Source organism: Epinephelus moara, chromosome 8, assembly GCF_006386435.1.
Source record: "Epinephelus moara isolate mb chromosome 8, YSFRI_EMoa_1.0, whole genome shotgun sequence".
Classification (NCBI taxonomy): domain Eukaryota; kingdom Metazoa; phylum Chordata; class Actinopteri; order Perciformes; family Serranidae; genus Epinephelus; species Epinephelus moara.
The window spans coordinates 4,615,247-4,640,153 of NC_065513.1; the positions used below are offsets into that span (position 1 = coordinate 4,615,247).

General features: G+C 39.7%; 4 protein-coding genes across 7 annotated transcripts in view; 1 reads left to right on the forward strand and 3 right to left on the reverse strand.

The window, feature by feature from the left end:
* Nucleotides 1-24,907, forward strand: part of LOC126393944 (coiled-coil domain-containing protein 106-like) — a 613,357-nt gene that overhangs the window by 495,244 nt on the left and 93,206 nt on the right. The window lies entirely within an intron of this gene.
* On the reverse strand, nt 25-9,072 carry LOC126393935 (uncharacterized). Of its 2 annotated transcripts, none has more exons than XM_050050385.1 (4): nt 8,047-9,068; nt 3,512-3,621; nt 3,194-3,412; nt 25-1,488 (listed from the first exon to the last, which is right to left on the reverse strand). In XM_050050385.1, the coding sequence occupies exons 1-4, from the start codon at nt 8,373-8,375 to the stop codon at nt 1,352-1,354; spliced, it is 795 nt and encodes a 264-aa protein (XP_049906342.1). In that variant the 5' UTR covers nt 8,376-9,068; the 3' UTR covers nt 25-1,351. The 2 variants fall into 2 exon arrangements, with proteins under 2 accessions (XP_049906342.1, XP_049906343.1); XM_050050386.1 differs by lacking the exon at nt 25-1,488 and adding an exon at nt 2,340-2,630 and having other exon boundaries at nt 8,047-9,072.
* Nucleotides 12,507-17,319, reverse strand: rpl35 (ribosomal protein L35). The gene is made up of 4 exons (XM_050050406.1): nt 17,188-17,319; nt 16,543-16,679; nt 13,948-14,029; nt 12,507-12,701 (listed from the first exon to the last, which is right to left on the reverse strand). Exons 1-4 carry the CDS (start codon nt 17,188-17,190, stop codon nt 12,552-12,554), a joined length of 372 nt encoding a protein of 123 aa, XP_049906363.1. The 5' UTR covers nt 17,191-17,319; the 3' UTR covers nt 12,507-12,551.
* The window catches only part of golga1 (golgin A1), a 39,154-nt gene continuing 34,136 nt past the window's right edge, over nt 19,890-24,907 (reverse strand). For all 3 annotated transcript variants that reach the window (XM_050050335.1, XM_050050336.1, XM_050050334.1), the window contains one exon: nt 19,890-23,492. In XM_050050335.1, the coding sequence (XP_049906292.1) occupies nt 23,412-23,492 (81 nt within the window). In that variant the 3' untranslated portion in view covers nt 19,890-23,411. The remainder of the gene's footprint in view (nt 23,493-24,907) is intronic.

Below are 24,907 nucleotides of genomic sequence, written 5' to 3' on the forward strand. Positions count from 1 at the left end.
TTTTTTTTTTTTTTTTTTTTAAAAGAAACGGAACATTTCCTTTGATTGGTGTGTTGCTGGAAGAGGATTTTTTGTTGACTTGTGGGGACATTGTTTTTTTTGTCTTCTATCCTGGGACATTGAAGAGTTTTTTTTTGTGTGGGAAAGAGACTGAAAGTGATTTCTAGACTGTTATAATTTCTTGTTTAATATACATTTCCTCTGATTTAAAAAGCAAACGTGTTGGGTTTCATTCTTCTTGTTTTTGAGTGGTTGTTAAGTTTTATGCTTAATCATCCTTTGTGTGGGTTTTGAAGTGAGAGAAAACATGTGACTTGACTCAGAAAAAACGACTTTTGTCAGGCAAAACCTGACTGGCACCCCAGAAAAAAAATAGAAGAAAAATAATAAAATCAAATAAATAAAGTCTCTCTGACTAAAGGAAATAAAACCGTCACACTGTACCTTCGCTCGCTATTACCATGTCAATGTGGCTACCCCTACAGCTGTGGCAGCAGCCGTCCTGTCAAAGGCTCCGGTCCCTTACCTGGTAAGCATTCCTTGTGACCTTGCTGGAGATGGATGAAATAATTAGAGTTTGGTAGTCCAAAGTCAAGGATCAAGGTCACCGTAACCTGGTCCATTCCATTCTCATAAACGCAATTCCTCAAATTTGGCACAAACGTCCTCTTGGACTCAACAATGAACTGATTATATTTTGGTGGTCAAAGGTCAAGGTTACTGTGACCTAAAAAAACACGTTTGCCCAGAACTCAAATGTCTAATAGGATAAATGATAAAGTGGTGACATTTTATATTCAAAAGGTCAAAGGTCAAAGGTCAACTTGACTGTGCCATCATGATGTTCTGCAAAAACACTTTTCTTGCCATTATTTAGTGTCATATATCAGGGCGAGACATTTGGTCTGATACTGAAGTGGTGACAGTAATCTTGGATGTCCACCTTGAAACTGTGTTGATTGTATAGATCTTCTGAGCTGTCAAGGGGAAGATGTGTGTGAGGCATCCATGTTTTAGACTTTGTAGCTGCTTTAAATTAACATCCATAATTTGAAGCATTGTCTACTGTCACAGTGACATGTGAGTCTTGACAGACAAAGTAAACTGTAACTGTAACTTGACTGGCTCAGGGAAGCATACAACCACAAGGCAGTAATTCTGGTTGGTGGTTATTATTGTCCTTCAAAGGCCTATATTGAACAATGTAACAAATACCTTGAAGTCTTAGAAATATATTGACCAGATTTGTTATGCAAAACATGCCCTCTATGGGACATGACACCTTTAGGTCAAAACGCACGGCACACTGAGACATGTTGCAGTGTTCCAGAGGTGTGCAGCTGCTTATCATTTAGTGTGTCATGTCTGTATAGTGTCCTCTTGCTGGCCGGCTCTCAGTACAGAGGTAGCAGATCATACACCACACACTGTGCTCTGGAGAGATCTGGATTCCACTGCTGCTCCGGAAAGGCCTCAGAGCACAGGAACCTGTTGACACAATGCAGGGCAGATAGAAGTCACAGAGAAATGTATACTCACTGAAACTTAGTGTGTTAGGTTCATTCTAACGGCCATTCCTATAAGTCTCAGAATAAATGCAGTATGAAAGTTATAATAAGTCAATACAGACAGTCAGATTTTTTGAGATACAAAGTGAAAAATTAGACTTTATAAGTTTTGAGATGCTAAATCAAAATGAACAGAGGTGGGACCAAGTCATTGTTACACAAGTCAAAGCTAGGCTAAGTCTCAAGTCTGGAGTCAAGTCCCAAGTCAAGACAGGCAGGTTCTGAATCATAAACTTTAGGTTTTAAGTGCTAAACAAGTCATTATGCGCTCTTGAGCAAATGTAATGCCATTCTAACAATAGAGTAATAATATATGTAATCTCCAAGAACCACGAATGCTTTTTAAAATGTGTATTTATTTCCTAAACAAGTTTCTTAAAACAAGAGTGACTTGTTTTTAAAAAAAAATAGTAATACTCCTCTCATAGCATACAGCACTATTGTGCACTGTGTATTATACCAGTACCACAACAGAATAATATTTGTATTTACCTATCCTGTCTTGTTGTATCGTGTAAATGTAAATGCCCTGAACATACTTTTTAATCTTTGGGCTTCGGGGAAGGTATCAAGTGTTTCAAGTCAAAAGGCTCAAGTCCAAGTGAAATCACAAGTCATTGGTGTTTAAATCCAAGTCGAATTGCAAATTTTATTTGATTTTTTCAATTTGAGTCTAAAGTCATCAAATTTGTGACTCAAGTCCACACCTTTGATGATGAATTCTAAAAAATTATACAAAATCAATATTATAAGATGAGATAAAATTATGATGGTAAGTTTTCCATCCAAGTGAATCAAACTGTAGAGGAGCACGGGGAATCTCCTAAGGCACCGTAAACATGGGATTTTTAAATGGTTACAAAGGGTTGATTCTTTCATGCTTCCGGCCAGATAACCATAATATCGCCATACAGTGACCTAAGAAATTCCAGTGAGATTTGACGTGTTTCAGCAGAGTTCAGTAACTATGTGTTATAACTAACAATGAATCCCACCCATGTGGTACGTTGTAACATTTCACTTCCACCACTTCTCGGTGCAATTGTAGAAGAAAGGTAAGTTCTAGAAAGGAAAAAAACAACAACTGTTCATTTGTAGCAGAGATGTGCATGTTATTAGAATAAAACAAATTAATAATTAACCTCAAACAGTTTAAATAACATTTAGCAAAAACCAAAATGTGTTGGCTTGTGCCCGCTCTCTCCTACTCCACTACTGTCCCCAGAGGATAGGTTCCAATAATTCTGTTGTTCCCATGATCTTTCCTCTCATGCCACGGGATCCATTAGATTTCCATTTGAATATGCTGTATCATCAGAATCTACTGGGGCCTGCTCAGCAAGTTTAACTGCAGTTGAGGCTTAAATTTGTTGAGCACAAATTAATTTATTTTTAATCATCCTGTAGCCTCTCCTCTAACCCCACTCTTAAACCCAAATGATCACATGCTCATTTATGAGGAGGGAAACTTTAATTTGGAGATTACCTATTCTGTAACAACATCCTGGAGACCAGTATTTTTTTTATTCTTCCGAAGTCTGTATTTATGTCCACTTAACAGGAATTCCCCTTAATTCTTACACTTAATTTGCAGTATCTAAATTGAACATAATACAAATATTTACCAAGGATGAAGTATGCAGCAGCACTGAGGGAGAGGATGATGAGGAAGATGGTGCCTAGACCCAGATCTCCCATGGTACAGGCATTTGGACAAGCACAGGGGCTCTCCACCCAGATCTGCAGGGGCCCCTCAGTGCTCAGGCTCTGGTCCCGGATGAAAGAAGTGGACAGATTTGGATTACAGTGGTAATGCACCACTGTCAGCGGCTGCTGGTCATGAACTGGGACAGAAGGAGAAGAAGATTAGCTATCAGGTCAGCACCCTACAGTGCCAATGATCAGTGACATCAATCATATGTAATGTTGGTTTTTTAGCTCACCAAAGTATGAGACAGACAGCATCTTCAGGGTGTCATTGTAGTGGAATTCATTCCCTTCATGTCTTCCATAGCTGATATAACGGCTAATGTATTGGTTGAGCCTGTGATACCTGTTTACATAGCCAAATATCACAAAACAGTGAGGGATTCACCTGACAGATGAGTGGAGCAGAAAGACAGGATTTTTAAAAAAAAAAAAAAAAAAAAAAAAGATTCAACCTAAGGATGAATTCAGTCCACTAACTGCCATTGCAATACTCCCAACCATGTCCAACCCCGATTCCAAAAAAGTTGAGACACTGTGTAAAACATAAATGAAAACAGGATGCAATGATGTGCAAACATTTTTTGACCTGTATTCACATTGAATGCAATAATTAATATATATTAAATGTTCAAACAAACTTACTCTGAATTTGATGCCTGCAACATGTTCCAAAAAAGGTGAACAAGGACAACAGAAGACTGGGAAAGTTGTAAAATGCTAAAAAAAAAAAACCCAGGATAATTCTACAGGTAATCAGGTTAATTGGGAACAAATGATAGTATCATCAATAGGTATAAAGGAGCATCTTGAAAGGCTCACTTGTTCACAAGCAAGGACAGTGCAAGGTTCACCACAAAAACTGTGTAGGCAAATAGTTCAACAGTCAAAGAGCAACGTTTCTCAATGCACAGTTGCAAAGAATTTAGGGATTTTATCATCTACAGTACATAACAACACCAAAAGATGTAGAGAATCAGGAGAAGTCTCTGCATGCAAGGGGCAAGGCTGAAAACATCACTAACTGGCTGTGACCTTTGATCCCTCAGGCAGCACTGTATCAAAAACTAGCATGACTGTATAAAGCATGTTACCAGATGGGCTCAGGAACACTTTGGAAAACCACTGTCAGTAAACACAGTTTGTCGCTGCATCTACAAATGCAAGTTAAGTCTCTACCATGCAAAGTGAAAGCCATATATCAACAACATCCAGAGATGCTTCCAACTTCTCTGGACCCGAGCTCATCTGAGATGGACTGACACAAAGTGTTAAAGTGTGAAGTGGTCTGACAGGTCCACATTTCAGACTGCTTGAGGAAATCATGGGCGTGGTGTCATCTGGTCTAAAGAGGAAAAGGACCATTCAGACTGTTCCCAGCTCAAAGTTCAAAGCCAGCACCTGTGATGGTATGGAGGCGTGTTGGTGCCCATGGCATCATGTCCCTGCTTATTCCAGCAAAACAATGAGACATATTCTGCACGTGTTCCAACAGCGTGGTTTCGTAACAAAAGAGTGCAGGTACTAGACTGACCTGCCTGCAGTCCAGACCTTACTCCCACTGAACATGTGTGGAGCATAATGAAGTACAAAATATGACAACATAGACCCCAGACTGTTAAACTGAAGTGGTATACCAAGCAAGAATAAGAAAGAATTTCACTTTCAAATCTTTATCAATTAGTGTCCTCACTTCCCAAACACTTATTGAATGTCGTTAAAGGAAAAGGTGATGTCACACAGTGGTAAACATGCTCCTGTCCCAACTTTTTTGGGACTTCTTGCAGGCATTAATTTTAGAATATGTGTTAAAGGGGTTTTTCTGGGGAGTTTTTACTTATCCACTGCGAGGGTCCTAAGGACAGAGGGATGTCGTATGCTGTAAAGCCCTGTGAGGCAAATTGTGATTTGTGATATTGGGCTTTATAAATAAAATTGATTGATTGATTGATTATTTACAAAAAAAACAATAAAGTTTATCATTTTGAATATCAAATATCTTGTGTTTATACTGTATTCAATTAAAGATAGGTCAAAAAGGATTTGAAAAACATTGTGTTATATTTTTATTGACATTTTACAGAGCGTTCCAACTTTTTCAGAAATAAGGTTGTATGTGAGGGCCAGGGGTCAGACCCTTTTGGGGCCCTATGCAGAAAATCAGCCTTCCTGTCCCATCCCAACGTCACTCAGGCAGACACATATAGTGTAAACAAACATTTTACAAATAATTTACAGACTGTCTTAAAATCAACTTTTCAGTGCGCCATATGTGCACCTGAATCAAGCACATTTATTGAAGGAAACAACTGTTTATACATCAGTATATATTACAGTTTGTTTTCATTATTATGGAAAGTGTTATATGACAAAGACACAGAAGGCTTTATATTTTCAGCTTGTGTGTTTGAGTGCTCCCTGGTGGCCACTGTCCCCCTCAACAGCTGCTTTGTTTTAAAGAGGAGTGAAATGGAAAAAATCAACAAAGATCAGAACTGCACCAAACAACATCACATCTCAGAACGTATTGTCAAACTTTATCCACATTACTTCCAGAAATGTGGTTCCATTGTTCGACTCCACAGCAATATAAAAGAAACATTGTACTTTTTTCTCCATGGCTTTATTAGAGAGCTGTAGTTACCTTTTTTAGTTACTTTTAGGATCCAAAAAATACAATCATCTTATAAAATACAGTGCATCGATAAAGATTAAACCAGTTGTCAATATTTTCTTCTTCTGATTTTGTACATTACTTATTTTTGAATGCAGGACTTTTACTTGTATCATAGTATTATACATGTGGTATTGGGACATCTAATTAGGTATTTGATCTGAATATGTCCACCACTGTCCAAAACCAGAGGCATTGATAGAAGTCACATCAATCTGATAAAAAACAATCATCTCTAAACCCTGAACATAACTTTGCTTTGAAGTAGAAAATTGCAGCAATTGGTCATTTGAGTTATTTTGAGAGGATGAAAGAGTGTAGACATTCTGCTTTTGCCTTCACCCAAATTTTAGCTTCATTATTAAAAAAAGAAGAAGAAAGAGGAAAAGAAAAGAAACCAGCTTTCCCCAAACCCACAGAGGATGAATCTTGACTTCAGCAGCATATTCACAGTCAGAGCAGACAAACCGCTGATTGAAGTTTACAAGCATGACCACCAGCCAGTCAATGTTCTGATGCATGCTTTCAAAAATCATTTCTTTACCATGAGATCAACAAAACTTTGAAACATGCAGAACAGGGTCAAAAACAGTAGTTCGGTACAGATACAACAAACAATTTTAGATTATTAATCAACCTAATCACCAGAAAAAATGTTGGCATTGTACATTTCTGCATACAATGGTTATGTTACTTTTGCATGTTATATGTTAAAATTTTACATTTTAACAACGCTGTGGCTAACATGTGGTTAGGTTTACCCACAAAGACCACTTCATCAGATCATGTTTTGGCTTAAAATACCTAGTTTCGGGGGCACAACCCATGCTGGACAAGCAGCAATGTCTCTGTAACAACTGCTTTTTATACCTCAAAACTCACTGGAAAAAACAGTGACATGTCGCTAAAGAAGCTGCTGGTTTTCTTGTTTATTTGCAGTGGTCTGTAGCTTAGCAGGCACCTCGCCTAGGTGTCACGTCATTCACCATCCCCTTAACCTCTAGATGACAAAGCCAGCTCATATGCTACATCACTTTAAAAACATTGATATGACGCGTATGAAATATACAAATATGCACCACCTACTTTGGAAGACTGGTACGGAATAATTTTAAAAATATTAAAAAAGAAAAGGTGACCTTCTCTTTAAGAATCCAAAACAACAAATTCTATAAAATCTGGAATACATGGTTCCAATGTATAACCCCATTAAGAGCAGAATTTGTATAACTCCACTACTGTTTCTTCTTCCTCTCTCCCTCCTGATAGGATCAGTAGAAATATAAGCTCCTTTAGTTCGAGTGTATTAAGTTTACTTACAGGGTTCGGAGATGGGCAGTTATGCATGTGTATGATAATGAGTATGTGTATATGCACAGAAGTGTATGTGTAAGTATGAGCGCATGTGTGCAGATGCTTTTTCTTAATTTTCTTAAACAAAAATTATCAGAAGGAGGAAACAGGACTGAGCAGAACAAAAGAAAAAATAGAACTAGCCTACTCTGTACATTGAGCTAATTCTGCATTACACAAGCATGTGTTATTGTAAGTAATGTATGTATTATGCTGTTTTAATTTTTCTGTAATTTTTTTCTTTTCTCTCTTTTAATTTTGTTAAAAAAACACAAATAAAAAAGAAAATTACAAACTTTCAGCAACTGGGCCATTAGCTGTTAGAGGATAAAGCTGGTTATATTCTATGTTTTCCTTATTGTTACTGATGCAATAGAAGAAGCTAACAATGAATGTATCCTACTGACAAGTATGTGTGTATCAAATATGTGTGTATCAAAGCCTGACATATCTTATTCCTCTCAATCTGAGAACTGAGTGTCGAGATTTAGCTTTGATTTGGCCAGTGCCCCACATTTGTCCAAAGCTTTGTGTAGCAGATGAGGTAGCTGGATAACCTTCATCTCTCATTGCAGAGACGGGGATATGAAGACTTGCAAATGTCCAGGAAAGGTGTGGCTGTAAGCAGCTGTATGCAAAGGTTCTGCAAAGGTAGCCCACATTTGCATCCAAAAAACCTGCATTGAAAAGGCTGAAAAAGTCAACATAACTACATGAACATATACTGTGAAGTGTCCACTCTACCTGAAAATGAGGCATGCAGCGACATAGGTACAGTCAGCTCCTGTCAGGTCCTCTTGCTGTGAGAAGGGCTGGCAGGGGCTGAAGGACAGGAGAATCTCTGCACTGACTGCCATGCTCTCTGCTGACACAGGCGTCAACTGCCCCAGGAAACCCTTTGCATCTCCCATGGCTTTCAGGTTTATCACCCCACTGCCATCCTTCATGATGCATTTGCAGCTGTTGACTTTGAAGCAGCCTGACTTCTTAGCTGAGTTGGGATGAGAGGACAGAGATGAGGAAAACATGTTCAAACAAACTGAGAGCATGATGAAGACAGTTGGAAGGCTCATGGTGACAGTGTGCACCAGTGCACAGGACAGTGACACTGTGTGTGTTGTTAATTAACTAAAAAGCAGCTGACAGCGTGGTGATGCGAGGAAAGTAATTAGAATAAAGGTGATTGCCATTCCAGGCATTCCTAAGGCCCATAGTGTTCAGATGTCTTTCCAAAAACAGCAAAACACGGGAGTGCAACAATAGTAGGAGGCATTACAGAGGGTAAGGACTGTGGACTGTCAAGAGTAACCAGGATACTATTCCTGAAAACACATACTGCACTTGATTTTTGCAAATGTTTTTATTCATTTATTTAACCCACTTTTGACCAGATAAGTCCCACTGAGATCTCTCTTACAAGGAAGACCTGGCCAAGACAGCAGCATACAAAAGTTACAGCAGTTACAGCCCAAACAACACATTTGGCTTTAAAATCAGTCAGAGAGGCCAATTCATGTAGTTATTCTAAGTGAGAGGAGCAAAGCACATAAACGCTTTTTTTCCTAGCTCAGTCCGTGCACTGGGAACAGACAACAAAACTAAGTCCTGAGATCTAGCTACAGTCAGAGTGCTACTAAACACAGCACCATTGCACTGGTAGAGATGCAAATAGCTTAACACCTGGACAAATAAAACCAAAACATCCATCATCAATGGAGTGCAGATGACATGGTTTTCAGTGGAAGAAAGCAGAATTAAAAGCTGAGCCACTTATTCATCCCAACTGAAGACTTCAAACATGTCTTCAAAAAAAAAAAAAAAAAAAAAATCTAATGCTACAGCATGAGGTGTGATGGGTGAGCATGTTAATAGGTAATATGAAGTGATGCTATGTAATGTGATGTGTTAATGTCTAATATACAGAAAAAATATATCAACGTTTTTCTATATTGACAGTGTTCATGTATTTTAATATAATTTGCTATATCCTCTTATTCAGCTGTAAAGTGATGGGGCCCAAACGCACTGGGCAGCAACTCAAAATCAAACACAAAAATATTGTACAGACTGGTAAAAGTTTTACTTATCTTACTATATAATGACGAAAACTCTGTCTGTGGGTGTGGGTGTGTCAGTTCCATGTTTTTTTCCTCGCTGACTTGGTCAGTCCATGTGAAATTTGGCACAGTGGTCGAGGGTCATGGGAGGATGTGAAAGAAGCAATATTACATCAATTGGCCAAAGGGGGCGCTATAGCAACCGTTTGAAATTGCAAACCTTGAATTTGCATATCTCATGCCCCGTATGTCGTAGAGACATGAAACTTTGCACAGAGATGCCTCTCCTCATGAGGAATAAATGCCTCAAGAACCCATAACTTCCGGTTATATAGATTTTCCGCCTTTTTCAATTTTTTGAAAAACACTTAAAGGCAAGGCAAGGCAATTTTATTTATATAGCACCATTCATACACAAGGCAATTCAATGTGCTTTACAAGAGAAATACATTAAAATAAAACATTAAAGGAACAATCGATCTCTTCCTAGGAAGTTTGACCAATCTGCATGAAATTTGGTGAACATAATCTAGGGACCGATTTTTATTTATTTTTGGGTTTTTTTATACTATACTTTATTAATCCCAGAGGGGAAATTCAATTTTTCACTCTTGCTTGTCAATTACACACAGGTCCGAACACACACATGCACAAACTGGACCTATACATGCACTAGGTGGAGGGATGTCAGAGTGGGCTGCCCATGACAGGTGCTCCGAGCGGTTGGGGGTTCGGTGCCTTGCTCAGGGGCACCTCGGCAGTGCCCAGGAGGTGAACTGGCACCTCTCCAGCCACCAGTCCACGCTCCATATTTTGGTCCGGACGGGGACTTGAACAGGCGACCCTCCGGTTCCCAACTCAAGTCCCTATGGACTGAGCTACTGCCACTTAAAGTCTAAAGTGCCCTCTTGGCAAAAGTTGGAAAACTTACTAAAACTGAGCTTCTATAAGGCAATGAATATTGCGGAGGCCGTGGCTCATCACATAAATATACACATAATCTGAGGGGACCCCTCCATTATTGACCGAACAAACAAAATGGGGGCGCTAGAGAGCTAATTTCTTATCTATTTCACAATTTTAGAGATTAAGATTGTATTTGTCTGATTTGAAGGTTTATTCTGTGAACTGATGGTGAAGTTTAGTTGTCAGAGACTGAATACATTCATCATAAACTATACAGAGTCTACTGTACTATATTGATATTGGACGGTTTAAATTACTGAAGTATTTAGCAACACAGAGACTTGTGGTCAGTGGGATGTGAGGATTCTTAAAATAACATCTGATGTGAAGCCCTGACTGTATCTGACTGAGCCTTAATGAAAGCTGTTGTCTGTATTTTTTTTTTATTAACCTTACAGTCAAACACAGTTTATTCAGCCTGTGTAGTTGAGGGGACAGGTCAAACTGATATGATGCTGATTTACAGGAGAATTCATATCAAATGGAGGATAAACCATGAACACAAACTACAGATCACCTGTAAAGCATTTTAATAAATTAATCTATCATAATTAAAACAACTGGAGACTGAGAACAAACTGATATATGGGTCTGATCACTTTTTAATGAATTGACATCATTCCAGACAGGATGTAAATGTGTCTGTGACTTCCTGCACGGACTGAAGGCTGCTGGAAACTGTCGGGAAACTGTCCGACTTCACCGCAGCTTTTTGTCACCGCCCCCCGCTGCGGCCGCCTGCTCTCGTCTACTTTCCAGGCGAGGCGCAGTTCATCTCTGACGAGCCTAATAATAATAATACTGTGGTTCAGCATTAAAGCAGCTCGACGTTACACTCGATATCTGTTGCTGTAAATCTTTACCGCACAACACGACTTAATTCACAAAAGGACACGCAATGTCTCTCATTCCTGCTACATGCTCAGCGAGTGATCAGCCTCTAGATGACGCAAACCTGCGAGCCAGTAGGTTCAATGGAGTATGTTGCCATAGTAACTGACTCAGGGTTAAACTGATGGCTTTGTGAAACTGAAAAGTCAGAATTTACCTCATCTTAGGTATACATACTCATTGTTTTCACTAAACCTGCTTTCTGAAATAAAGCCCTGCACCCTCAACTACATAGACTAAATAAATTGTGTCTGACTATAAGGTTAATATTTTCAAAGGAAGAAATATACAATAGCCTACAGCTTTCATTAAAGTCGGGGCTTCACATCTGTACAGATGTTATTTTAAGAATTCTCACATCTCTCTGATCACCAGTGATGCTAAATACTAGTCCAATGTTAATATACAATACACTATGTAGTTTATGATTAATGTGTTCAGTCTCTGACCTATAAACTTCACCATCAGTACACATGTATTCTGTTAACAGAATTAACTTTCAAATCAGAGTAACAGAACTTAAATCTCTGAAATTCAACAAAAAATAAGTTTATATAAAACATATTGAGTCAACATCAAAACCAACAGGCTGTTAGATCGGGCCAGAGCCAGGCGTTTGTTCGTATGCCCTGGGTCTTAGTCAGTGGAGTAATTGCAGCACCTCGCTCCCGCAAGATTATCCCTGTCCACTTTCATATGAGCAAGTCAGGGTGATATCGGGTCGTCCACCAATCAGAAGATCAGCAGGTCAATCCCCCCTCCTCCAATCTGCATGTCGAAGTATCCTTGAGCAAGATACTGAACCCCAAATTGCTCCCAATGATGCTTCCATCGGTGTGTGTGTTAAAAACTGAGTAGCAGATGGCACCTTGTATGGTAGTCTCAGCCACCAGTGTATGAATGTGTGTGTGAATGGGTGAATGTGACTCAGTGTAAAAAGCGCTTTGAGTGTTCAGATGACTAGAAAGGCGCTATACAAATGCAGGTCCATTACCAAGTCTGACACAAAACTAACCAGCATGCACTGTGCAGCGATCGGTGCTCGAATCTGTGCAACAAGCATATTATAAAAGACTGAAGCTGCAACAACACATCCATGATTTGGGGTGATGCCTACCTGCACCCAAGAGGCCATTGTCTACATTTCTCCGGTCAAACCTTTATCTGGAGATACCTGTATGCATCGTAACTGATCATTGTTTGCGTCAATGAAAATTAATGTTGGTTCAAGCTTGATGGAAGCATAAGCGTGATGATGTTTGTGGAGAAGAAAAGCCACCCAACAGACCATTCTTGTCTTTTACACAGATTTTATTTTGTCAATAGAAAAAGCCTCTAAGCTTTGACAGCAAATTTGCGGATGGAGTAGAGGAGGTCTTTCCTCTGCTGTTTTTTGGTCCGCAGACTCTCTTCATGCTTGTTGAGACGGCGGCGCAGAGCTCTGGTCTTCTTGGGTCTCAGATCCAGGGGCTTGTACTTCTTACCCTGTAAGAAAGTGACATAAACTTACAGTAAAGATGAAAAACGACAAGTGAAAAACAGGAAACGGTCAATCTGCAACTGTTGCAAAGATCTAGAAACATCAGACATTGGCTGAAGTATATCATACTTCTGTGTAAGTATAATATACTGAAGACTTGCAAAAAGAACAATGAGGTCAAGGGTTTTCATGCATTTTGTTTCCCAGGCAAAGAGCACAGAGCAAGGTTTTACATGTTAGATTTCAATATCTGCTGTCGCTACAGTTTACGTTGGAAAAGAACACCTGACTTTGTAGGTGGCCTGCATGGATGTATTAAGAGAACTGGACACAGTGATGAACACAGGGCCCCATTCATTCCTATGAGAGAAGCTCAGTGGTGCATGAAGCCAAGAAGGTTCAAGTGCCACATAAAATTACCAAGATGATCCGGGGATGATCAGCACTACTTCTGCTCTGTACGGCCCACACACAGCAGGCGCACTAGAAACTTATGGCGGTCAGGCGCAAGAGAATGCGATCAAGTGTCTTACTTTCACCTGCCAAATGACTAACTTCCTGTTTGGCGAACTTTCTTTATCTGACTATGGTCAGAGCAGGTATTCACATTACAGGCTTTTTAGGTATGTACACATCAGTTATGACTTTAATCAAATTAAAAAAAACATCCGTTTGGCAAAACACGAAAGCTATTAAGGTGGATTCAGTACTATCCATCACTTCCATTTTGTTTCATCTCCAAGTGCGTAACTAGCATTAGGTACATAAATTTCTTCTTGTGACCATTTTCTGAAAGGTCTTTAGGCATCATCTGTCACCTTAATCTATTCATGCATCAAGAGAATATTTTCAAACTCCTCTGGGGAAAAAAACATGTAAATGTTTAAAACAGCAGTTCCATGACAGCTGTGCTTCATGTTGCAGGAAACTATTGTTACATCTTAAGGAGCCATCGCAAGTCACTAATTGGGCCTTATTTTTAAACTGTTTAAACAGTTAACAGCCGAATCAAAATGTCTTCATCAGATTTGTTTCAGTCAATGTGAACAGTTGCGGATTATGACAAACATTTAGGTCATCTCAAGTCTCAGTCTTTTGGTAAGCAGTTGTGAATGCATCAGCAAAACATCAGCTCACAGATATCATCTTAGACAAGAGAAGCAAAAAGGAGAAGTCACATGCAGGCATGTCTTCATGTGTGATCAGTGAGGGGCTGTATTAGTACAACCCAAGTTAGTTACTTGCTCTCACCTTGTAGAACTTCCTCAGGTTCTCCTTCTGTGTCTGGTTGATTACAGTCAGGACTCTGGCGATGGATTTGCGGACAACACGGCTGCAATAAACAAACACCAAAGTCAGATGCTGTTTTAGTACAACAGATTTTGCTTTGCAGGTAAATTGGCTTCAGGAAATAAAGCTGTACTCTGTACACATTTTGATAAAAATGTGCGATTGCAATTTGAGTGGACAATATCACGATTGCGATTATAGTATAATTAGAAAAAATGGTATCATGAGTCTTTTTGCTTGATTCAGTGTTTCCCCTACATTATATTAGGGGGGCACTGACCTGACAGTTATTTTTATGGACAGACCATGTGTAAATGGCCATCAACAGACTAAGCACAGTCAAACACGCTGCTCACGCAGCAGTGCAGCACGGCACTGTACCTGCAGCAGTGCGAGCTTGTGTTGCATTCAGGCGTTGTCTAGTAAATGACAAATTCCAGCACGCCATAGCACAACACAGCAGCATGTCAAGTGGCCCGAAACCGAGCAAAATTGCTCAATTTTTCATGTGTTACTATATAGTTTGTTATGGAGTCAGTGATTTCCTCGTGACACGTAATTGTGATTGGATGTTGTTTCATGAAGCTCTGGCGGCTTTCAGTTGTCTCTTTGTCTTTAAAGTTACTCAGCTTGGCTTTCTCTCGCATGCATGCTTTGTACTTTTCTCTGTGCCGTCTCAAGTGTTGATATAGATTGGTCGTGTTGCTGCAGGACGTAATGACTTTAACGTTTAAACTTTTACACAGCACTTCTTGCTGTTCAACGTTACCGTACCTGAATCCAAAGTATCGCCATGTAATAGACGTTGCGTTTTTTTCGCCACCAACTCAGCCTGTTCATGGTTGTACTCATGCTCTTCTTCAGCGTCTATATTGGTCACTGCCGCACGCCGGGTGGTCACCTGACCATACGTGTGGCACGCACCAGGATAGCTTGTGGGCGTAATGTCAAACTCCACACACTACAGGAGAGGCAGTCACGTTCACAGGCACACACGTTAACATTTATTTACATTAAATCGCAGCATTTTATGCAGTTATGTGATCGCACAGCCTGACATTGCGATCGCGAGTAGATTATTCGAGCAGCACTACTGTACTCTAATAATTAAATTAAGTCGTCATGAAAAAAAACTGTTCTACATTAAGTTGTTTGTCTGGATATTTGTCACTGATTCAAAGGACTTGCCCATTTTAAAATACTGCCATTTGTGCTGTTTTCTTGTTCAATCTGTGGTGGCAGTTTGCAAAATGATTTATTTAATCTGGCAGGTGTAAACGTAGTAACCTTGTGCAGTTCTGAAAAAGTATTGGACAGGAAAAGGTTAATCTGCAACTGTTGTCAAGACCTATTAAGGGGTTGGCTTAAGTGTATTATACGCCAGTACTTATAACATTCAGAACAATAGGTTTGAGGCTTTTCATATATTTTGTTTTCATAAATCACAAATTGAGCCTTCTTTCTATAGTGTGAAGGTTACTGCAACAGTTTGATTGGCAACCCCAGTGAACAGCCGAATCAAAATGTCTTAATCTGAATTATTTCTGTCCATGTGAATAGTCATGGATTATGACAAACATTCAGGTCATCTCAAGTCTGTCTTTTGGCAAGCAGTTGTGAATGCATCAGTAAAACATCAGCTCACAACTATCATTTTAGACCAGAGAATCAAAGATAAAAAGGTCCCATGCAGTTATGTCCTCATGCCTACATATTTAGGGAGTGTCAGATGCAGTTTTGACACAACAGATTTTAGTTAACAAGTAAATTAGCTTCTGTAAATATAGTCATACACGATAATATCAGCACGTCAACAGTATCAGCCATTATTGGTTTTGAAATGAATCAGAATCAGCCAACATGCTTTTTCTTATTTTGAACATGCCATCACAATAAGAGTATGAATGCATAATATGATGTTAATTCCACTACAGAAGAGACTTAAAGATCACTAAAATAAGGTGGGAGAAAAAGTGGATATATTGACATCAGTATTGGCTGTTAGTCAAATGAGTTGTTACATATCAGATATTGGCAAAAAAATTCCAATGTTGTGCAACCCGACCATACACTTTTAATTAAGTAGAAATGAAAAAAAAATAAATACTATTCTTCACTGAGAGGTCAGTCTGCACATGCGTCACTGACTCAACTACACTGAACTATTTTAAAATACTGCCATTTGTACCATTTTCTTACTCAATCTGTGATGGCAGTGTGGAGTTCAGTGAATCCAAACCCAGAAGCTACAATGGTTGATTGAACCTGACAGGTGTAAAACCAGTAACTCTCTACAGTTCTGTAAGCATAACATTTATACATTTTCGTTTTTGACCTGGTTGATCACTGCGCAGGATGTTCATACCGTGGGCAGACAGAAAATGAATGATGCCCTTACAACGGCCTGCTGACTCCAACACTACCTAAGCCGGGCCGCGGTACTGACATCTAATACAGCACCCGTGTATACCACGGACAGTCATGTCAGATCTGAACCAGCCGGGGCAACTGGTAGTAAAGTCTGCCTGAGCACTGATTATTTTATATAGTACGTACATCTTTGAGAGCTTGGAAGCGGCTCCGCCGGTAACCTTGGCCACACGGAGCTGGGACAGTTCATTTTTCAGGTCGTCCAGCTGCTTGAGCAGCTCTTCCTTCTTCTTGCCCCGCAGATCTCTTGCCTTGATCTTGGCCTGGATCATGACAGAAAAACATCGGTTAGTAACTGCGCCCTACTGGTCTCACGCCACCTCAGACAGCTCCCCTCATCGACACGAGTCAGCCTAGCTATAGCAGCTCGCTATGATTCAAATTAGAAGGCAGCTAACGTTAACCTTAACGTTACTCGTCCATTTGCCTAAACACAGCTAGTTCAAACCTCCTGCTCCCAGTCGTAATAAAGACACATTGGCTGTACGTTATTTATTAATATAATATAGACTGCAATTTCAGCCAGTAGGCTGTCAACAGCCAGTCACGTTCCCTTTAGCTTATGGCTAGCAACTTTGCTTAGCGCCGTCGGTCAGTTCCTGCGCTCCACAATACAACATTTTATTCCATTCCGGTAGCAGCCTACTTATAAACACATGCAAGAATAACTACATAAGAAGCTTATGTGTACATATAACACAAATTTGATGGGGGTTATTTGAGATAAACCTTATAAAATCTTAGTTAATGAACGAGTGTTGCGCTCCTCACCATGTTCTCTCTCGCTGCCCTGTTGGAAAGGCCGGACGCACCGCGTGCTCACAAAAAGTAGCTTCCGGAGAATTTCTTCTTCGCTGGTTTTACCTTACTTTGACACCATACAAACAGCGCCACCAACAGGCGGAAAAAAGGTTCAATTAATGACTTATGATGGCTCTTCAAATCAGCTTCTCTGCAACATAAAGCATACCTGACATATAGCTACCCTTTGTACCTGATTATTTACTTTTTTTTTTGTTTGAAAATATTATCTTGATGCATGAGTAAATTGCGATGACAGATGGTGCATAAAGATGTTTTTTTCAATCAGAATCAGAATACTTATTTAATACTTTACCAATCAGAAAATTTACCATTCAGAATATTAGAATATTACCACAAGGGAAAATACGTGTACTTAAAAGCACCGATTATGGCACTTTAAATTAAAAAAAGGAAATTATGGTCCACAGTGAATCTCCCTAAATATCTGTTATCTGTTATGTTAAGCAGATGCTGTTTTTATTTGATAAATGACATGACTGATGTTTACATACCTAAAAAGCCAGTAATGTGAATAACCACTCTGACCCTGGCCAGATAAAGGTTCAGACATCTGACAGCTGCAACATTTTTCTTCAGATGTCTTACATAGGAAGACTGGAGTCTGTGTAAATGTAGTGAATATGACAGTGTGACTGTGCTGATCACACGTTAAGCGTTCTTTTCCAACATTTAATGTAGCGACAGCAGTTATTGAAATCTTAACATGTAAAGCCTTGCTCTGTGCTCTCTGCTTTGGAAAACAAAATACATGAAAGTCACTGACCTCATTGTTCTTTTTAAATGTCTTCAGTATATTATACTAAAACTGATGTATAATATGAATATCAAACCTTTCTAGATCTTGATAGCAGTTGCAGAGTAACCTTTTCCTCTCCTTCACTTTTGTCAGTTAACATTCTGACAAAATTGGCTATATTATTTCAGTTCTATTAGGGGAGGCAGTCCATAGGGACTTGGGTTGGGAACCGGAGGGTCGCCTGTTCGAGTCCCCGTTTGGACCAAATATGGAGCGTGGACTGGTGGCTGGAGAGGTGCCAATTCACCTCCTGGGCACTGCCGAGTTGCCCTTGAGCAAGGCACCGAACCCCCCAACCGCTCGGGGAGCCTGACCAAGGGCAGCCCCCTCACTCTGACATCTCTCCACTTTGTGCATGTATAGGTCCTGTTTGTGCATGTGTGTGTCTTTCGGACCTGTGTGTAATTGACAAGCAAGAGTGAAAACATTGAATTTCCCCTCAGGGGGATTAATAAAGGAAATAAACTTCTACTGAAAATTAGTTTAATTTTTTTCAGGGTAAGAAGTACAAGCCCCTGGATCTGAGACCCAAAAAGACTAGAGCGCTGCACCGCCATCTCAACAAGCTCAAAGAGTGTCTGTGGTCCAAGAAACAGCAGAGGAAAGGCCTCCTCTACCCCATCTGCACAGTCAAAGCTTAGAGGCTTTAACTAGTAAGGGATGTGCCCAAGAACCAAATGGTTACTCTGGCTGAGTTCCAGAGATCCTGTGTGAAGATGGAAGAAACCAGAAGGACAACCATAAATGCAACATTCCACCAAACTTAGCTTTACAGCAGAGTGTCCAGGCAGAGGCCTCTCCAGAAAGAGGCATGAGAATCTGCTTTGAGACGAAACAAGATTCTCAACAAACAAGATTTATTAAGCCTCAGTTCTAAGCGTCATGTCTGGAGGAAACCAGGCACCGCTCAGCAGCTGCCCAGTACCATCCCAACGGTAAAGCATGGTGGTGGCAGTATCATGCTATGAGTGTGTTCTTCAGCAGCAGGGACTGGGGGTCTGGTCAGGGCTGGGGGAAAGCCTGGGCCCAAGGCTCAACTTCCAACAGGACAACGACCCTATGCATGCAGCCAAGACAACGCAGGAGTGGGTGAGAGAACTGAAAATGGCCGTTCACTACCAGTCCCCATCCAACCTGACTGAGCTTGGGAGGATCTGCAGAGAAGCATGGCAGAAAATCAAATCCAGGTGTTAAAAGCTTGTCGCTTCAAAGACTCCAGCCTGTGATCGCTGCCACATATGCTACTACTAAACAGCTTCTGAGTCAAGGGTCTGGATACTTTATGTTGATAGGATATTTCGGAATAATCTTTTAAATGAATTTGCAAAAACAATCTACGGTTCTGTTTTTGCTTTGTGATTACACATTACTGAGAGAAGACTACTGAGTGGAAAAATAAATATACATGTTTTCAGCATCAGGCTGCAATTAAACAGTAAGAAAGTTAAGTGGTCTAAATGCTCTGAGACTTACAACATGAGAAAATGCATGTTCATAGTTTATTCTCTATATTTTGCAATTTAAGTTTTTTACCCAAATTGAAAACCAAACAGGATTTAGGCAACATTATCAGCAATAAACACAAAAACTGAAATGGTCTGATACTGTATTGAGAAAAATATGTCTTGATAAAACATGAACAAATGTGTTATTAGAATAAATAAAATCAGCCCCGTCATTGTCTGTCCGGGGTGTACCCTGCATCTCACCCAGCATCATCTGGGATCAGCTCCAACTCCCCTGCGACCCTCTAAAGCACAAGCAGGTATAGCTACTGAATGGATGGACTGTGTATAACAGAACATGGAAACATTTGCTTTGCCAGAAAAACACAGGATTTGGATTCAGAGGGCATGATTTAACCATTTCAGATTTATTATTAATAAATGTGGGAAAAGGAAATCTGTGTAGTGGCAGCAGTTGTTAAATCATAAAAAGCAAAAGACAGAAAAGCTGTAGTGATTGTACAGCTGTATGTCAGGGTTTAACACAGCAAAATTAATCAGGTTAAAAAGTGCGTTCATTGTTTCTTTTGATTCTCATGGAGATAGATATATTACCCAGCAGAATGTGGGTGACTACATCAGTCTGCTACCTGTCATTCGTAACACATGATGACAGCTCTGCATTTAAAAATGTACTCCTGCATCCCTATATACAGATAATGTACTCAGCAGTTACAACTTCAAATGTCAGTAAAACAACAATCACACCTTAAATACAGTTTCCTGTGATTTATAATCTTATGCAGACAGCAGCCCCATGGATTTCTACTTCATATTAGTGGAATGAATAAATACAAATGCCTTTAGAAATGAAGAGAACTGTAAAAGACCGACCAGGCTGCTTTAGGGACTCAACAATGCGGTTTAACAGCAAACATGCAATTTCCCTGGGCTTCCATCTGATGTAAAAAATAAACCTCATCATGTTCAGTCAGTGAGTGACATCACACTGAGGAAGAGGGATAGTGATGGGCAGTGGGACTCAGTGACAACCCGAGGCAGAAACACATACGGGTTCTGTTCTATGATGATGATGATGATGATGATGATGATGATGATGATAAATACTGCAAACCGTTCACATCAAACCATTTATATCCACTGATTTGTAAAGTTCTCAATGCATACAGTATGTACAGATTTCTATATATAAATAGACACGTGGAATGTACTTTCATTTACATTAGCAAAGGCAGATAAAGGTAGAGCATGTCCTCCAGTTATCATTTACATAGCATTCACTTATTTTATCACATATATTATCCAAATGGACAACTGCAGGCTAAATCATTCAGATTGGTGCTTAAGCACCATCTGTGCATACAGATTGCATCAGCTGTGGTAGCCATTTTTGTTCCTCCAGTAGCAGCAATTGAGAAAAGAGACTTTTTGTTTTTTACCCTGACCTGAGCCTCCAATGCAGCACTTCACAGCATTGTATATACGATCCCACAACAGGCTCTACTTGTCAAATGTTTTTTAACTTATAGGTGGTTTAGGTTAGGGGCATGGTTACATTTGGGTCTACCTATCCAGGTAACAGAAGGATTAGAGAGCAAGGTCTGCTGGGAGGCTCAACCCATAGTAATAACAGTCCAATGGCCAAGCAGTTAGGCTTTGATACCCATTTAAATGAGCTGTTGAACTACTGTCCAGCCGATTTCAGTATATATTGTATGTTAGCGGACAGGCCACCATTACATACAGAGAGCACTGATATACAGTATGTCCCTAATATGTTCCTTGGTCCCAATTCTTTATTAACCAAATTTAAAGGATCCTTATTAGAAGAAAACTTTACTTGCAAAATGACCATTTGTATATCAGTTACTCACCCCGTGCTTCCCTAAATTTGAGAAGAAAAATTCATCTTGCATGCCTTCATGGTAGACAGAGAATCCAAAAAAGGGGAACATTCTTTATGAATTGAAGTAAATGCTTTAACAACAAAACAGTATCAAACATCTGTTCACAAACTCTCACACTACTCGTTCAGTATAATCTCTAACAGTCTCATTTATCCACTCATACGCTCAAACACATGTATCTTTGCTCAAACTATTTAAAACACATCAGTACAGTCTCATGCATGGCCGGTAAACATGCCTGGGCACATGCATGCATTTGATCCCTGCTCAAGAAAAGCTCAATATGCGTGAGTGTGCCCAGGCACGCTCAGGGCACGCTCCTCATAGGCAGAAAGCATTTTTTATTTTAACATTTTTTGTGAAAACGCATGTGTTTAAGAAGTACTGGGCACACAACTGAAAAATTAGACTTATACTGCATGAGTTGTGTGAACTTGTAAACTGATGTTTTGATATAGTTTGGTTATTGTTAAATATGGTCCCCAATGACTTCAGTTTATGAAGAATGTTCTTTTTTGGATTCTCTGTTCACCGTGGAGGCTAATGAGAAAAATAAAGTAATTTCCGCAAATCCAAGGTAACGCACGGTGAGTAACTGATAAACAAATTATCATTTTGTGGGTCAAGTAAGCTTTTATCAAAAATGTTTATTTGTATGTGACTATATATATATATATATATATATATATATATACATACACACACACATATATCTATCTATACATATATATATATATATATATATGTATATGCCGACATTTTGTTAATAGATATTTTTTTTATGTATTTACTATGCAGTAACACTAGTATTGACCTTAAAAAATTAGTACCAGTTGGGCTTTAGCTCAGACCATCATGGTGGTGATTTCAGTGATGGTGTGTAAAGAAATGTGATGAAAATGTCATTTTAACAAGAAATGATAGCAAGGAAGTTCCAATAAAAGATCCACACTGAACTTAATTTGGATTTAAAATGCAACACAGTTCATCATGACTAATCAAAAATCACCCATCACAAAGGATAAAATGTCAGCATTCTCATTTCTTAAGGACATTTTGGACTTTGGGGGACAGAAATCCAGCCTGGATTCCCTGATCGTTCAAGGAGCTTTATAAAGTAGTCTTATACTATGTGCATTCTTTGGCCATTAGAACACAGAGGAAACTCATTTACTGCTGTACCATTAAAGAAAATGGGTGATGACATTTTTAAGGACAAACTCAGAAAAAGGGCCTCAAACTGTACATGTAGACAAATTTAGATCCTTTGACACAAATATCAACAATTTATGTCCACCTGGTAGGTACTGTTAACTAAACTCTCGCTGATACTGATAGTGAAGCCAGTTCAGCTTCGGTAACCTGTAGTGATCATTAAATGACCTCTGAGATTTCAAATAAAAGATTAACCAAGTGACAGGCTAAAAGATCCTTCAGCAAACAAAGGCTGCACTATCTGTCCAGTGAAGACAGGCACACCAAGTTACATTGTTTTTGTTCCCACAAAAACAAATAGGACTTGTGTGGTTTGAATTTGGGTAGAGATGAGGCAGCTCCTAAGACAACAGTCAGGTCAGTCTGTTATTTCTCTCTGATGTGTCTCATTTTCTGACATGTTCACTCACCTCCTACTGTTTTCACAAAATAGAAAACATCAAATCTGTGTTGTGTCAGGAAGGAAAAATGAGACATTACCTCAAGTGTGATGATGTGTTTCAGTTTGCCCTGTATAACATATGGTCTGCCTACCATCTGCCTGCTGACAAGGAAATAATGTCATTTAAAAATCAGCAGCTGATTATGAACATACTGTGCAGCCCTTCTCTGTCCCAACAGAGCAGAAAACTACAGTCCTTCCCACACAGAGCCAGAGAAAACTGTGGAAGGCTGTTCAAGGTTTAAAGCTAGAGTTCTCCTCAATGATGGGAGCCACAGCGGAAGGACTTCTTCCTCCTGGAGGTGGACCATTGGTTCCATTGCTTTAACTCTTTCTGCTGCTCATCAACTCCAGTGAGTCGAGGTGCCTGAGACTGAAGGGCGGATGGCACCCTTTGGAGAAGGCTTGGATCCAAACCAGGACATCTAGAACACAAGACACAGCAGTCAGTCAGCAGACTGACTGACTTAGCAAAGCTTAGGCTAGTGAGACGTTTGAACACAGAGTTTTAGAGCTTAATGGCCACTTGAAAATGACAGTTTGAGGGGATGAGCTGAGAGGTCACTTTTTTTTTCTCTCCTTCATTTTTTTATTTCATTTTGTATAGACCGAATCACAGACTAAGTTACGATAAAAATAGCTTAACATGTCTCATATCAAACACAGGCCCCTGCATTGAATCAAAACAAAATCATATCGTGGCACACTTTGTAATATCCACAAATATTGTATCGTTGTCCAAAGAATTAACATAATGTCGTATTCCAAAGAAACTTTGGGCAGAATACAAGAAGCTAGGTTTGCTCATATGAGGGATCCTAGTTGGATTAACCAAACTATTTTAACTGCCCTGTGTTTTAATTTGATGCATGTCATCTGTTCATAAAGACGTGCATGTTTGTGAAATGTGATCATTAGCATAATCGCCATCCCTAAACTATCTTATAAGACCTCCTTGTGCACAGGCTGGTAAATCGAAAGCTATGCCTTCTGGCTCAGCTCTCTCTTCACCACTACAGTGTGGCACATTGTCTGCACTGATGCAGGTGCTGCGCCAAACCATCGCACTGTATTTTCTGCAATGTCGTTGTGACGGCTGGTATTGTTTTTTACCTGTGCATTACGTGTGTGTGTGTACCCCTTAAGAACAAATCTTTTCAAACGAGTGTTTCTTGCCTAATGCCCATTATGAGCAATGGTGTTAAGATGAAAATATCTCGATCTTGACCAATCATTCCTCTCAGGTTTGATAATTGCACCACTAATTCCAAGTGTCACTTAGTAGATGTTTGAGACTTTTCCACCCTGATAGGTTTCAGGCACAAAGCCTTGGTGGTCTTTCAAATCTCTACTGAAATATTCAGGATGTCTTATGGACCTTTTCCACTGTCACTTTTGGCCGTGCTGAGTCAAGCCAAGCCATCCTGATTTGCGTTTCCATTATCAATTTAGAGATGCCTAGCCACGGGAAGCTGCACCAGAGATGGACCTTCTCCGGAGTAGGTCCAAAAGCCGACCACCCTCCTTCAAGTGGGTAGCGGTGATGGCTCACCAACCGCAGCCAACCTCCAACAACCCTGTTTTTCCCCCTCAAACAAGCCTGTGTGTTGCAAGATTCTACTCACCTGTCTGCAGGAGACCAGAGAGAAAGGCATTTTTAAAAGTCAGCTCTCAGTGATTTTGTAGCTTCTAACTGAATCTCTGCTGTTTGGAGTTTAGTTTCTTTCCTGTATCCTGTTTTTACTTTAGATATCTGCTTTACTTTACTGTTTCATGTTCAGCTATCAGCCGTAATAGAAGTCGTGTGAAGTTGCTGCTCGAAAACTCAACATTTCCTTAT

Excerpts from the sequence above, each read along its gene's own strand:
- rpl35 (XM_050050406.1), bottom strand. Across the intron at positions 14,030-16,542 it reads GCTTCCAAGCTCTCAAAGAT|CCGTGTTGTCCGCAAATCCA; the intron begins GTACGTACTATA and ends TGTTTATTGCAG. Across the intron at positions 12,702-13,947 it reads ACCTGAGGAAGTTCTACAAG|GGTAAGAAGTACAAGCCCCT; the intron begins GTGAGAGCAAGT and ends ACTTTCTTACAG.
- LOC126393935 (XM_050050385.1), bottom strand. The coding sequence starts at position 8,375 with ATGAGCCTTCCAACTGTCTTCATCATGCTCTCAGTTTGTTTGAACATG. Across the intron at positions 3,413-3,511 it reads GCTGTCTGTCTCATACTTTG|TTCATGACCAGCAGCCGCTG; the intron begins GTGAGCTAAAAA and ends CTTCTGTCCCAG. Across the intron at positions 1,489-3,193 it reads TGCTGCATACTTCATCCTTG|GTTCCTGTGCTCTGAGGCCT; the intron begins GTAAATATTTGT and ends TTGTGTCAACAG.